We start from the raw sequence: 12,072 nt of genomic DNA, 5'->3' as shown, positions 1-12,072 counted from the left end.
AGAGAAAGAAAGAAACCAAGGAAGGAAGGGAGGAAGGAAGGAAGGAAGGAAGGAAGGAAGGAAGGAAGGAAGGAAGAAAGGAAACCTTAGATTCCTTTAACTAAAATTCCAGAAAATGAACAGAACACTTCAGAGTCATCATCTATACTATTCCAGTAAAGCTTTGAGAAGAATAACAAATGACTCTCTAATATTTTAGAAAATTTCTAGGGGCAGCTAGGTGGTGAAGTGAGTAGAGCATCAGCACTGGAGTCAGGAGTACCTGAGTTCAAATCTGGTCTCAGACACTTGACACATTTATTAGCTGTGTGACCTTGGACAAGCACCTAACCCTAATTGCCCTGCCTTCCCCCCTACCAAAAAAAAAAATCTATCTAATGTTTATATTTAAAAGAGGATGAAAGCCCTCCTTTTGTTATAAAAGATTTTTCAAACACCTTTTGAGACTCCAGGGGGAAATAAATGTCCTTCCTGAAGGTGATGACAAACTTCTTTGCTGAAGGCAGCCCACTGTTCCTAATTAATGCAACTTAACTTTAATCCTCAAGGGATTTTTTTTTTAAGTAGGAAGGATATATTTGAGCATGTGACTTATATAATCAGTTTTCAACGATCTGTTGTGATGAGGAACAAGAAAGGCTAGAGAAAAAAATCCCACCTATATTGTTTAATCTCAAATCCTAAATTTAGCTAAAAGCTTTGACTCTGATTTTGCCACCATACTTTTCTCATGCCTTCAGAGCAGTAGGTCCAGTGATTGGTTTTCTTCTCTCTTGGCTAGTGCTTTCTTGTTCCACAAACACTGAGAAGAAGGTGCTCATGGTCTCTCAGCTACACCACATAAAGGCATAGCAAGACCCAAGTCTGACTCAGAGACCAGCTTTCGCTATCCACTACACTGCACTTCCTTAATAGGCTATGTAGTACCTGTAAATAAATGGTCAATGTCCCTGAAAGACCCAAATATATTGTAAAATTTACTAAAAGCTTTTCCCATAACAACCCTGTGAAGGAGGTAGCATATATTTGTCCCTAGTTTACAGATGAGGAAGCTGATGTGGGAAGTGATTTGTCACATAGATAGTGTCATTGTTAAATAGCAAAAAAAAAAAAAAAATCAGTTGGAGGATGATGCAGAAGTATATTGTTCACTCATACTGCTATGCTATTGCAAAAATATTCAATGATCCCCTACATCTAATTCTAGTATTCCCCATGTTCAGATCCTTTCTCTCAGGTACTTTCCTGTCTGTTCTTACAATCCCTACCCACTGACTTCCACACCTAACCTGACATAGGCTTAGCTCAGCATGCCCCAAACTGAGCTTCTGATACTCTCACCATTAAACCCAACCCTCCCCACCTCTTCATTAAAGTCCAGGGTTTCACTCTTCTTTTAGCCACCCAAATTCTCAAACTCAAAGTTATCTTCAGTTAGTTTATCTTTCTTGCTTCCCTTTCCCAACACACTTATTCTATCAGGCGCCAAGTCTTGCTGATTTCATCTCCCACAAATCTCTCTTTCTATTCATTTCTATCCATTTACATAGCCACCATCCTACTTTTTCTCTTTCCCAAGGCAATCAGGGTTAAGTGACTTGCCTAGGGTAGTAAGAGTCAAGTGTCTGAGGCTAGTTTTGAATTCAAGTCCTCCTGACTCCAGGGCCAGTGTTCTATCCACCTAGCGGCCCTCACCATCCTACTTTCGACCCTATCATTTATCACTGCCCTTCTAGACTGTTGCAATAACCTCTAAATTGGACTTCCAGTTTCTATTCTTGTTTTTATCCCCCAATACAATCCATCCTCCATAGAGTTGACAAAATAATCTACCCACTGTGCAATCTAACCATGTCACATACTTGATAAAGGATCCTTTGTGGTTCCCAATTGTTTCTAGGGGAAAAAATGCACACTCCTCAGTTTGACACTTAAGTCTCTCTTTCCCCTTCACACATGCTCCATTCCAGCTAAAATGGTCTGCCTGCTATTTCTAATCTCAACATCTCTTTCCTGTCTTGTTGCTGGAATGAATTCCCTCATTGTCTCCCCTGCTTACAACCTTCAAGGTTTAATTTACATGTCCTCCCTATAGAAGACTTACCTATTCCCTCTCATTATTAGAGTTCAAACAGAAAATCAATAAGCTCTTTTCTTCTTTTTTTTTTTACTAGATTCCAATGATACAAATACAGATTTGTCTCTGCCCTAACTAAGGGTACTTACATTCTACCAAGGAAATACAATATATTTTGGGAGTGGTGTTCAGGGAAGAGAGTTTAGCCAGTCGCAGGAGGCATTAGATTGTCAACACTTTTCCAGTAGCAATATGATATTGGTGTGACCTTTGCTTCCTGTGCAAGAAATGGAAAGAGCAAATTGGGAAGGGCAAATGATAGACCATTCCCACTGGCCAGGCCCTGGTGTCCTGATGAATTGGAGAATAAAATAATCCAAGGTCTGAGGCCAATAGATAGAGAGGATTTACTAACCCCCATCCCCCACTATCCAGACGGCTTGGCAAAGGCTGGTCTAAAAGTTAAAATCTTCCCCCATCATTGCAAAGATAGGAATGCGTACAGTCAGAAAGACAAAGGGTTTGGCAATATGGATCACAGGGTCTATATATCTCTGCCCATTGACTGTGCTTCTATGTGACACTTTAAAAAAGAGAGAGATTCAGGAAAGACCAGGGCTGGTCTAAAAGCTAAAATCTTCCCCCATCATCAAAAAGATAGGAATGTGTACAGTCAGAAAGACAATGAACTTTTTTTGTGGGGGGGCAGGTCAATTGGGGTTAAGTGACTTGCCCAAACTCACACAGCTAGTACATGTGTCAAGTGTCTGAGGCCAGATTTGAACTCAGGTCCTCCTGACTCCAGGGCCAGTGCTCTACTCACTGCACCACCTAGCTGCCCCAGACAATGAACTTTGAGTCAGAGGATCCAGGTTCAGATCATACTTGGGTGATCTATGGGACTTTAACCTCCCTGGGCTTCAGCTTCCTCAGCTATAAAATAAGGGAGTTGAGAACCCTAACTCTCAGTCTATAATCTCGGATTGTATGGGTATGCCTTCATTGACTCACACCAAAACTTACCCACATCACTCATCCTATGCTGTCCTGGTCCATGCCCTGTGATCTCTGTCTGTACATCATCTGTAATGATGAGTAGGTGGTAGTATAATATAAGCAACATCTAAGTCAACACCTGAACACATTCTCTTTCTAGAGTTTCTTCCTTTTTTCTGTAGAGAAAAGGAAAAAGGGGGGGGAAAAAGAGGTGATGGTTTTGTCTTCTTTGTCCCCCTACAGAGAGGAGAGTGAAAGTGTGCTGACTCTGAAAGGCTTGACTCCCACGGGAATGCTTCCCAGCGGGGTGCTCTCTGGAGGAAAACAAACCCTGCAGAGCGGTAAGCAGCCCCACTGGTGTGTCTCTCTGAATGTCACCCTGCCCCCAGCAGCAGCAGGATCCAAAATGGGGTTTTTAAAAGGCTGAGGGGGAAAAAAAAACACATGACTTTCCATAAAAGAATTTCTCAAACCCTCCAAGACAAACACAGAGTCCTTACTCCTCCTCAGGAGGCGTTCCTTTCAACTTGGTCCTCAGCTCATCACAGCCCTCCCTGATGCCAAGAGAGCCCTCATCCCAGAGGTCAACCGATGGGAGAAAGCAAGGGTTTGGCAGTCTGGACCACAGGGTCTAGATATCTCTCCCCAATGACCATGCTTCTATTAGATACTTAAAAAAAAAAGAGAGATTCAGGCCTAGCTATCAAATGACCGTAAGACTAGTCTTTTCATCACTTTAGTCATAGCAGCCTGTGCAACTTAGATTTTAAATGAATTAACTAGTCAAAACAAAGCAATGTGTATGTATATCTATCTATATCTATATTATATCTATATCTATACATATATACATAGACATATACATACACACATGCACATACATACACACAAACACACACTTATGTACATATATATGTGCATATATATATATATATATTTCCCTAAATCATCACTATATAGATTGATGGTTTGGCTGAATTAATCTACCAGTTCTGTCGAAATGGTCCAGCCAGCTGAGATAAACAGAGCCTTAAGTCTAACCTTGAGTATACCTGTTGGCCTGACTTTAAATGATCCCATAAAAAAACAAAGATTTTTACTCTCTGTTTTAATCAAAAGTGGGCAATGGCCAGTGTGTTTTCGCTGCTTAAGTATACCATTTAGGGAAAAGACAAACAGGAAGCCAAATTTCTTGATATTCAAGTTTTGATGTAAATTGCATGACAATCATAACATTTATGTGCATTGCCTCTAGGTCTCAGCCCCTGGATGAGAATAGTGGTTTTACTCTCTACTCTTCAATTGAGAATTTGTATTGTTATTGATAATTATTATCGTCATGCATGGATGACAGGCTTGCTATTATGATTTTTGTTATTTTGCTATTAATTGGAACCTGGAAAGTAAGGGAAAAGAAAAAGCTATATTGGCACCACAGTCTTAGCCTCTTGCTTATTTTCCTGTTTCTTCCCTGGGTTTCTCTTTCTCTTTTTTTTTTTTTAATTTCTGCCTTCTTAACCAACAAGATACAGGTGTTCTGATGGTTAATTTTTTTTAGTGATGTGTGAGCCGAGCAAAAAATAATGTTCATATTTGTCAAGTCAACAAGCATTTATTAGGCACCGACTATATACATATCACCATGCCAAGGGATGGAAGTCCAAAACAGACAAAAAACAGTCATGGCTCTCAAGGAGCTCTCAATAGTGGGAAACAACACACAATCAATGTTGGACAAGTATGAGTGATAGAAGGTAGATTGTAGGTGATCATAGAGGGAAAGCACTAGCATTACTTAGTAAGTCATGTAAAGCTGTAGGTAGATGTACCAAGAAGCAGGCCTCAGCTCTCTGCAGGGGTAGGGGACTGTTTCTCTAGCTGTGCTTTATTGCCTAATTCCTTTTGATTTATGTGTGAATTTGGCCCTAGGCAATGCAGTTGTTCTCCTCCTCAGAAAAACTGTTAATGCATGTAGGAAAAATACATAGTATTATAGCAGCAAATTACCCTCTAATTTATTGCTGAAAAGAATTATTCTAATGACTTTTAAAAACCCACAAAATCTCTCACACTGCAGTATCTGTGCTCAGTAGAACATTACTGTACATGCATCATTAATTGGCACAAAGTGCCCAGCAACCAAATTTGCTGAAATCTACATGGTTTTGTTAAACGCATTTGGAGAAATAACATACACGTTACCCCCCAAAAAATATATATATGCATATATATGTATATATATATATGTGTGTATATATATATCCAGTGATTTCCATAGGGTACATTGAATAAGGGGACATTATTTCTGGGTGATAGGGCTGGTGTAGTTCCAAAGTTTTATCTTCATACTTAGCATAAGTTTTTATGATAATTCATTGTTTTATTTTGTTTCCAGATTTTCACTTTCATTTTTCACCCAAGTTACTGTATTCCTTTTAAATATGTTCATTTTTTTAAAAATCCATTGGCTCGCTGCATTTTTTTTTTTATTTTGGATGACCAAAGGAGACAGCAAAATGCTTTAGGTCTTGAGAGTATAAGCTTTTTAGTTTTGATTTTAAGCCATAACCAGTATCACAAATTCAAGATTCATTTTCTTCCGATCCCTTGATTTTCAGGAAAGGGCTGTGGGGCTTCTCAACATGAATTAAAGCACAAACAGCTAAGCTGACCACTTTCTTGCCAACCAATCTCATGGGCACTCTAAAAGTTTCCAAACAAGACTGAAAGGAAAAAATGCAAAGAAAGTTTGGGGATAGGATTTTAATATTAAAACAGTGGAAGTAGAGGATTTATTTTTCCTTTTTTTCCCACATTTCCTATAACTGGTAAATCAGTTATCATGGGAGATGGGGTAAGCACAATGAATACTATGTGTGATTATGGAACCTACACCCCTCCCATTATACAATTCCAGCTGTAGCTTGGAGTTCTTCTTGTACAACATCCTGGGACTGTTAGAATAGATGGAATTTCATTAAAATGCTGCTATAATCATCCCTGCCCTTTAATTTTAATCTTATGTTGTTTTTACAATGATGTTCTCCCAATAATGGAAAAGAAAGTGGTTGTTGTGTTTCTAGCTCACAAGAAGAAGAGACTGTTAACGTGATTTTTCCCCATTTTATATATGATTCCCCCCCTCCTCCAGGGTATTTGGGTCTGATTTCTCTTTGGGAGGGGGTGGGGGTTCAAAAGCTCAGGGGAAACAAGTATATATGTAAGTATGCCAAGTTGTATGTCCTTTTTTTTTTTTCCCCTAAGTCTGTATTCCACTACCAGAAGTTGCCAATATTACTTAGAAGTTGTGTATACGTGGCTTTAGGCCACAGCCTCTAGGTCCCTGCCTTTTCTTGGGGTTTTAGAGATGTAAATAAATTAATTTATTCTCACTGAAAGCTGAAAGATTTTACCAAGGAACTCTGTGAATCAGAAGTACGTTTTAGGGGGATGTCTTTTTTTTTCCCTTAAAAAAATACTTTGCTTCCCTTCCCCTAAAAAGAAAGAAAAACCAACTGTCACTACTTTTCTAAAAGGTTAATGATTTCAAAATTCTCCTGTGACCAAAACTGATAAAATCCCAAAGCAATTTCAGTTGCATAGGTCAACCTGGAGATGAAACTTATTTTGTTTTTGTAGCTTTTCTATGTTGTCGTCTGTGCTAGATTCCAGCCCTTACAGTAACCTCAGTTTATTAGCTCCTTTTGCTCTTCACTGACTTGTTCTTAGAATTACCAATCCTCTGCTCATTTTTCTCATTCGTTTTGCACCCCCTTTCTTCTCTTCAGCTACTGTTGAGGCTATTGAGGCTGATGAAGGTAAATTGGCCAGTCCCCTTTCTGTTGTGCCTACAACAGATAAGGGCTCTGCTGGGTGTATTCTTTCTTTCTTTTCTCTTTTTTTTGCTGTAGCTTGTACAGAGTGTGTGGGTGTTGGGCTAACAGTTGTGGCTCAGTATTAACCAATATGTTCTTGCTTTAAAGGGGAAAGTGTCTTTTCTATGGTTTGTTTTTTTTTCCTTAAAGTTCTGACGTTCTAATTTGTGTACATTTTGCCCAATATCATCATATGAAAAGGAAAAAAAAAGATGCATGACTGATGTGGGGTGGGAACTATGGCAGCTAATAGTAAAGGTTGATCTAACATATACCTGGAAAGCCTTATTTTTAGGATGGAATCATGGTCCTCCTTGAAATCAATTTTTTTTTTCATCCAGACATGATTAAAAAAAAAAAGGTGAGAAAATAGTTAAAACAGACTTCAGAGGACTCTAGTAAAAAATTTCACTGAAATGGTGCTCATTGATGTTTCTTTCTGCTGGATATCCGATGGTAACCTATGGTATAGTTATAGTAGCAGAACAATTAGCACCAGCCAAATCGTAGAGAAAGACCACAGATGTCTAGCTGCCGTGGAAGAAGCTTATTGCTGATGAAAATCAATCAAAGATCGTTTATTGAGAGCCTACTCCATGCAATGCACTGAGCCAGGTACTGTGAGGGACACAAAAAGGGACAAAACACAGACCCCCTCCCCCCCTCCAGGAGTTTTTGGAAACCAAGTATGCTCTTTGATGTATCACTGTGATTTAATCTAGTGCTCTTTAAATACTAAACATAATTTTCTAACTGAAATACATTTTAACATATTTACATTATGTGAAGAAATTTAAGAGAAGAATTTAAAGTTCCCCTTTAAAACAAATTCTTCAGTTGTATTTTGTTCTTGCAAGATGACTTTTTTTTTCTTTTCCCCCAAATTGTGTAGTTATAGTCCCTTGGTATGATGTGAAAATGTTATTTTAGACGCTTCGAATTTGGTAATGATTTTGGAACAGTGGGGAAAAAAATGATAGCATAGTAAGAAAATACAACTGCTTCCTAAATAGCAGTCAGTAAGCTGCTATTTTGTGGGAATTATCTATTCCTAATGGCAAATTCTAATCTGCAGTGGCATTCTCGTTAATAGTTTGGCTGTTTTCTGTGGTTTCTGTGACTCTGTGTTGTGTTAAGTATACCAATGTAAATTGCTAATACTCATTGTCTGACCAGCAGCTACAGCACAGCACATTCTTCATCCTTAGGAAAGATGCTAAACTCTTGGAACCCGAACTTAACTATGGAGCCCCATTCTAGGACTAAACATTTTTCTAGTTTTATCTTTAATTGCCACAAACATTGGTTGGCTACTATAACCCAAGGGTTCCACTTTTACTACTTTAAGTAACAAAATGATTTGATAAGTTATATTGCTATGGAAGTTTGTCTCTTTTCGTAAAAGTGCTAAAGTATTTCACAGTAGTTTAGCAGAGTAGATCCACTTAATACCATCCTTAAATAATTGTTTAGACTTCAAGTTGGGGCTCATTAGATATCTTTGCTTTCACATGATTTATTTCTAAATTAAAGAAGAATTGAGAAGCTTTGCTATGGGCCTTGGTCTTTCCTCATTTCCCACCTTCCTCTCACAATTGACTAATCACCATGATGCTTTACCAGTTTTAAAAAAAATGTAAATATATACGTATCATCTATTCTATTGAACTATGAAACAAATATGTTTTCATATTTTCTTACTTGCAGAAGGGTACTTCATATTTGCATAGGAAAATTGACAAAATGTCAGCCTAAGGTGCTTTTCTTGCTCTCATGTCCAACTTGAGTGGATTAATGGTACCCAGAATTCTTCTTTAAGAGATTCATGGAACAGTGTAGCTCAAGTCAGCATTGGTGATTGGCCCTTGATTATCTGGCATGTTCTTCACAGGATTTAGAACAAACTGACGTCATTGGCTCCCCATTAAATATTTGAAGTTTAGTTCCCTGGTTGATGTCCTCATTCCATGACTTATCAGTTATATTTTACAAATGCCTTATCTTCATGCACATTGAGGATCAGGGGAAGTAGACTTAATTGATTTAGATAAACCAAATCCAATTCTTTAGGTTTATGCTAAAAGCTGTCAACAATATTCCCTCTTCTATTTTCCTTAGTTTCAAAATACCCTTGTTTAGAAATTCTCTCAGGAATAGGTTATTTTGGGTTTATTTTTTCCCCCTTTGAATCAGGCAGTAATGGACGCCTGATGACATCAGTTTGGACTGTTCATATCACTGCTGAAGGGCAGGCTCTTTTTCTTCTTTTTTCACCTCACTGATTTGATTGATTTAAATTTTTATGAGGTTTCCTCTCACTCTGTCACCCATTCCACACTTTGCCAAAGTTAAGCAGGGAAAACAGCTGAGTAGTTTCATTCTTCTCCATTTCCCATTGAGTTATGGCTGTTTGGCCAAGATTTCTTTCTGGGATTTTAAGATATCAAGGAAGGCCCAAGAGTGATTTCTTTCACAGTTCACCCTCTCCTCTGCTCCAGACTCTTCCTGATTTTGCTTAGTTTTGCTCTAACAGAACAAGGGCTCCTATGCATTCATAGGCACCACTTCAATACAATGGAGGGAGGTGGGGTGGAGAAAGGAGAAAATTTTCTTTGGAGTTTGGAGCTTTTCACACCATGCCAAATGATGTGGACCATCATTGCTGTGCCTTAAGAACTGTTCCTGATGGCCATTCTTACTTACCTGTCCACTCCAGAGTTCTTTGAGCTGAACTCATGAAGACAAGAAAAAAAAATGTTTACAGTTTGACTTGTTCAAGAGGACACTTTGGTTGGCAAGAGACATTGGCTGTTTTCAAACCCTTAAGTTTCTCCTGGTATGGTAAGGAGTCTGTCGTGTCGTCTTCAGGTCCTGTCACTTTGTTCTCCACTAAAGGAATCCTTCCCTCACTGAACAATCGATAAGTGATATGATATGTAGTGGGGTCCTTTCATTTTCCTCGGACTAACTCTCCTGTTTTGTTTTTTGTTTTCTTTAATGATCTTCTGTTTAGCTATCAAAGGATTTTCACCACAGCATAAGATCACTAGCTTCGAAGAGGCCAAGGGCCTAGACCGAATTAATGAGAGGATGCCTCCTCGCAGAGATGCAATGCCCTCTGATGCCAACCTTAACTCCATCAACAAGGCTATCTCTTCAGAGACTAATGGCACTGACAGCAATGGCAGTAATAGCAGCAATATTCAGTGACCACTTCCCGTTCACTTTTCTTTCTTTTATTTTTCCTTCCTCCCTTCCTTTCTTTCTTTCTTTTTTTTTTTGAGCTGCAGGGCATGATGGGGAATACTGCGCATCAGCAGTTGGGTAGTCTTGCCTCTGATTGTAGCTTACTTGCTCTGGGGGCCAGGTGTTGGATTCAGTTTACAATATCAGCTAGGAAAAGAGATAGTAAACTACATTTTGGTTGATATGGGGTGGGAGCCAGAAACACCGCCTTGGGATAGGCCTTTAAAAAAATGTTTATTAAAAAAGCAAAAAGGAAAAGAATGCTAAGGCTGGTGTGTATTGCAAAATGAAGGGAATGAACACAGTTTCCTATTGCACTGGGAACTCCTAGATAGGTTATGGAAAGGCCTCTTATTATGTTACTGGATATGAAAACTTTGTCTAATTTCTTACTCTATTGTACGTTTACAGTTGCAGCACTAAAAATGGATGACATCAAACATTTTTAACAAAATGATGTACAAACTAAATAAGGACTATTTATTGATAATGTTTTGCTACTCTTGTCAGACAATGGCTATAAACTGAATTAGGCAGTCTTAAAAAAAAGGAAAAAAAAGAATGTTGCAAATTTGTTAAAAATGCCAAAAAAAAAAGGACAGTTTAATTTTGTACAGATTCTGCTTACCTCAGGTTTCTTTACTGTGCTTGAATGCCCTTCTTTCAATATTACATTTATCTTACTCATTTGGCAATGAATATCTTTTTTTTCCCTTTAAGTTTAAAAAAACTGGAATAATTACATCTATCTTTTTTGCTGTTTATATTTAGATTTTTTTTTTTTTTGGTAAATCAAATCTTGGTTGTGGCTTGCTGAATTTAAATATTTATGAGTGGTGCATTTTTAAGTATAGTGAACAAGACACCATATTAAGTGCAGTGCAAAGCATCATATTCTGTAAAAATCTGCCTATGCATGTTTTTTAAGAAAAAATGGCTATATAGGCCTGTATGGGACTGTAATGCGCTTAGTGGTCTGACTTATACTGGAAATGTGTATACTGGCGTACTTTATATTCTCTAAAAAATGCTTAATGCCTTTGAAATTTTGTAATCAAAAAAGCTTTGAAAAAAAATCTAAAGGGGAGAGTATTCTTAAAAGTTTTTAACATAAGCTTGTCAGTGCACATATAGATGGTTAGCATGTTTAGCAAACCTTGTGAAATTTAAATAAGTTTGTAGTTACATGTGAAACTAAATGCATGGTAACTGTTAATGTCATAATGGTTTAGTCATTTTGTTCTGTTCTGTCACGTGCCACAAAATGTGTAATTTTTCACTTTTTTCCCTTTGTATATCAGTTAATGGGTTACAACTGGTTCATTCTGAAAAAACAACAAAACAGTCCATTGATATTTTTTAACAAATGTATAAGTGCCCAAGTAATTCACTACAGCCTAAAGGCTTGCCTTTGTAATTTGACTTCTGAAATGTTGGCAATCAAAGCATGCACTTGTAATGATGAAAAAAGCATTTTATATTACTACTCAATAAAATGTGCATGAACTTAAAGAGCTCTCCTCCTGTCCACTGAGTCTCTCCTGAAGGTCTTTGTGATACACCCACCATGTATCCTCCCAGGTGTTGGGCCCACTACCAAGCATCCCCTATTTTAGTTTGGAACAGGCTTCCTGGGGCCTGGTGGGTTTGGTGCATGCTTTCATTATACCATCTGGGTGGTGTATTATCCCACTCTAAAAAGAAAGAAATCTATTTAGAAAAACAAGACCCAGAGGCTCCTTTGAATGTGGCAGCTGATAATGAAACCATGATTTTTTTTTCAAATTAAGAAACAAATCAAATTTATTATCAAGTTGTTGCAGTTGTGTTGGATTCCATTACCCATAAAATAGAAAAGTGTGAATTGGCACTTTCCCT

General features: G+C 38.0%; 1 protein-coding gene across 2 annotated transcripts in view; it reads left to right on the top strand.

Moving 5' to 3' along the window:
• The window catches only part of PPP3CA (protein phosphatase 3 catalytic subunit alpha), a 396,094-nt gene extending 384,386 nt beyond the window's left edge, over window positions 1–11,708 (top strand). Inside the window, exons 12-14 of one of the 2 annotated variants that reach the window (XM_036762610.1) lie at window positions 3,317–3,414; window positions 6,862–6,891; window positions 9,962–11,708. In XM_036762610.1, the coding sequence (XP_036618505.1) occupies window positions 3,317–3,414; window positions 6,862–6,891; window positions 9,962–10,158 (325 nt within the window). In that variant the 3' untranslated portion in view covers window positions 10,159–11,708. The remainder of the gene's footprint in view (window positions 1–3,316; window positions 3,415–6,861; window positions 6,892–9,961) is intronic. The other variant, XM_036762611.1, reaches the window with a different exon arrangement.
• The last annotated feature ends 364 nt before the right edge of the window (window positions 11,709–12,072 follow it).

This window comes from Trichosurus vulpecula, chromosome 6 (genome assembly GCF_011100635.1).
Source record: "Trichosurus vulpecula isolate mTriVul1 chromosome 6, mTriVul1.pri, whole genome shotgun sequence".
NCBI lineage: Eukaryota > Metazoa > Chordata > Mammalia > Diprotodontia > Phalangeridae > Trichosurus > Trichosurus vulpecula.
The sequence above is the reverse complement of the archived record's forward strand: the minus strand, read 5'-3'. Positions and strand labels throughout refer to the sequence as shown.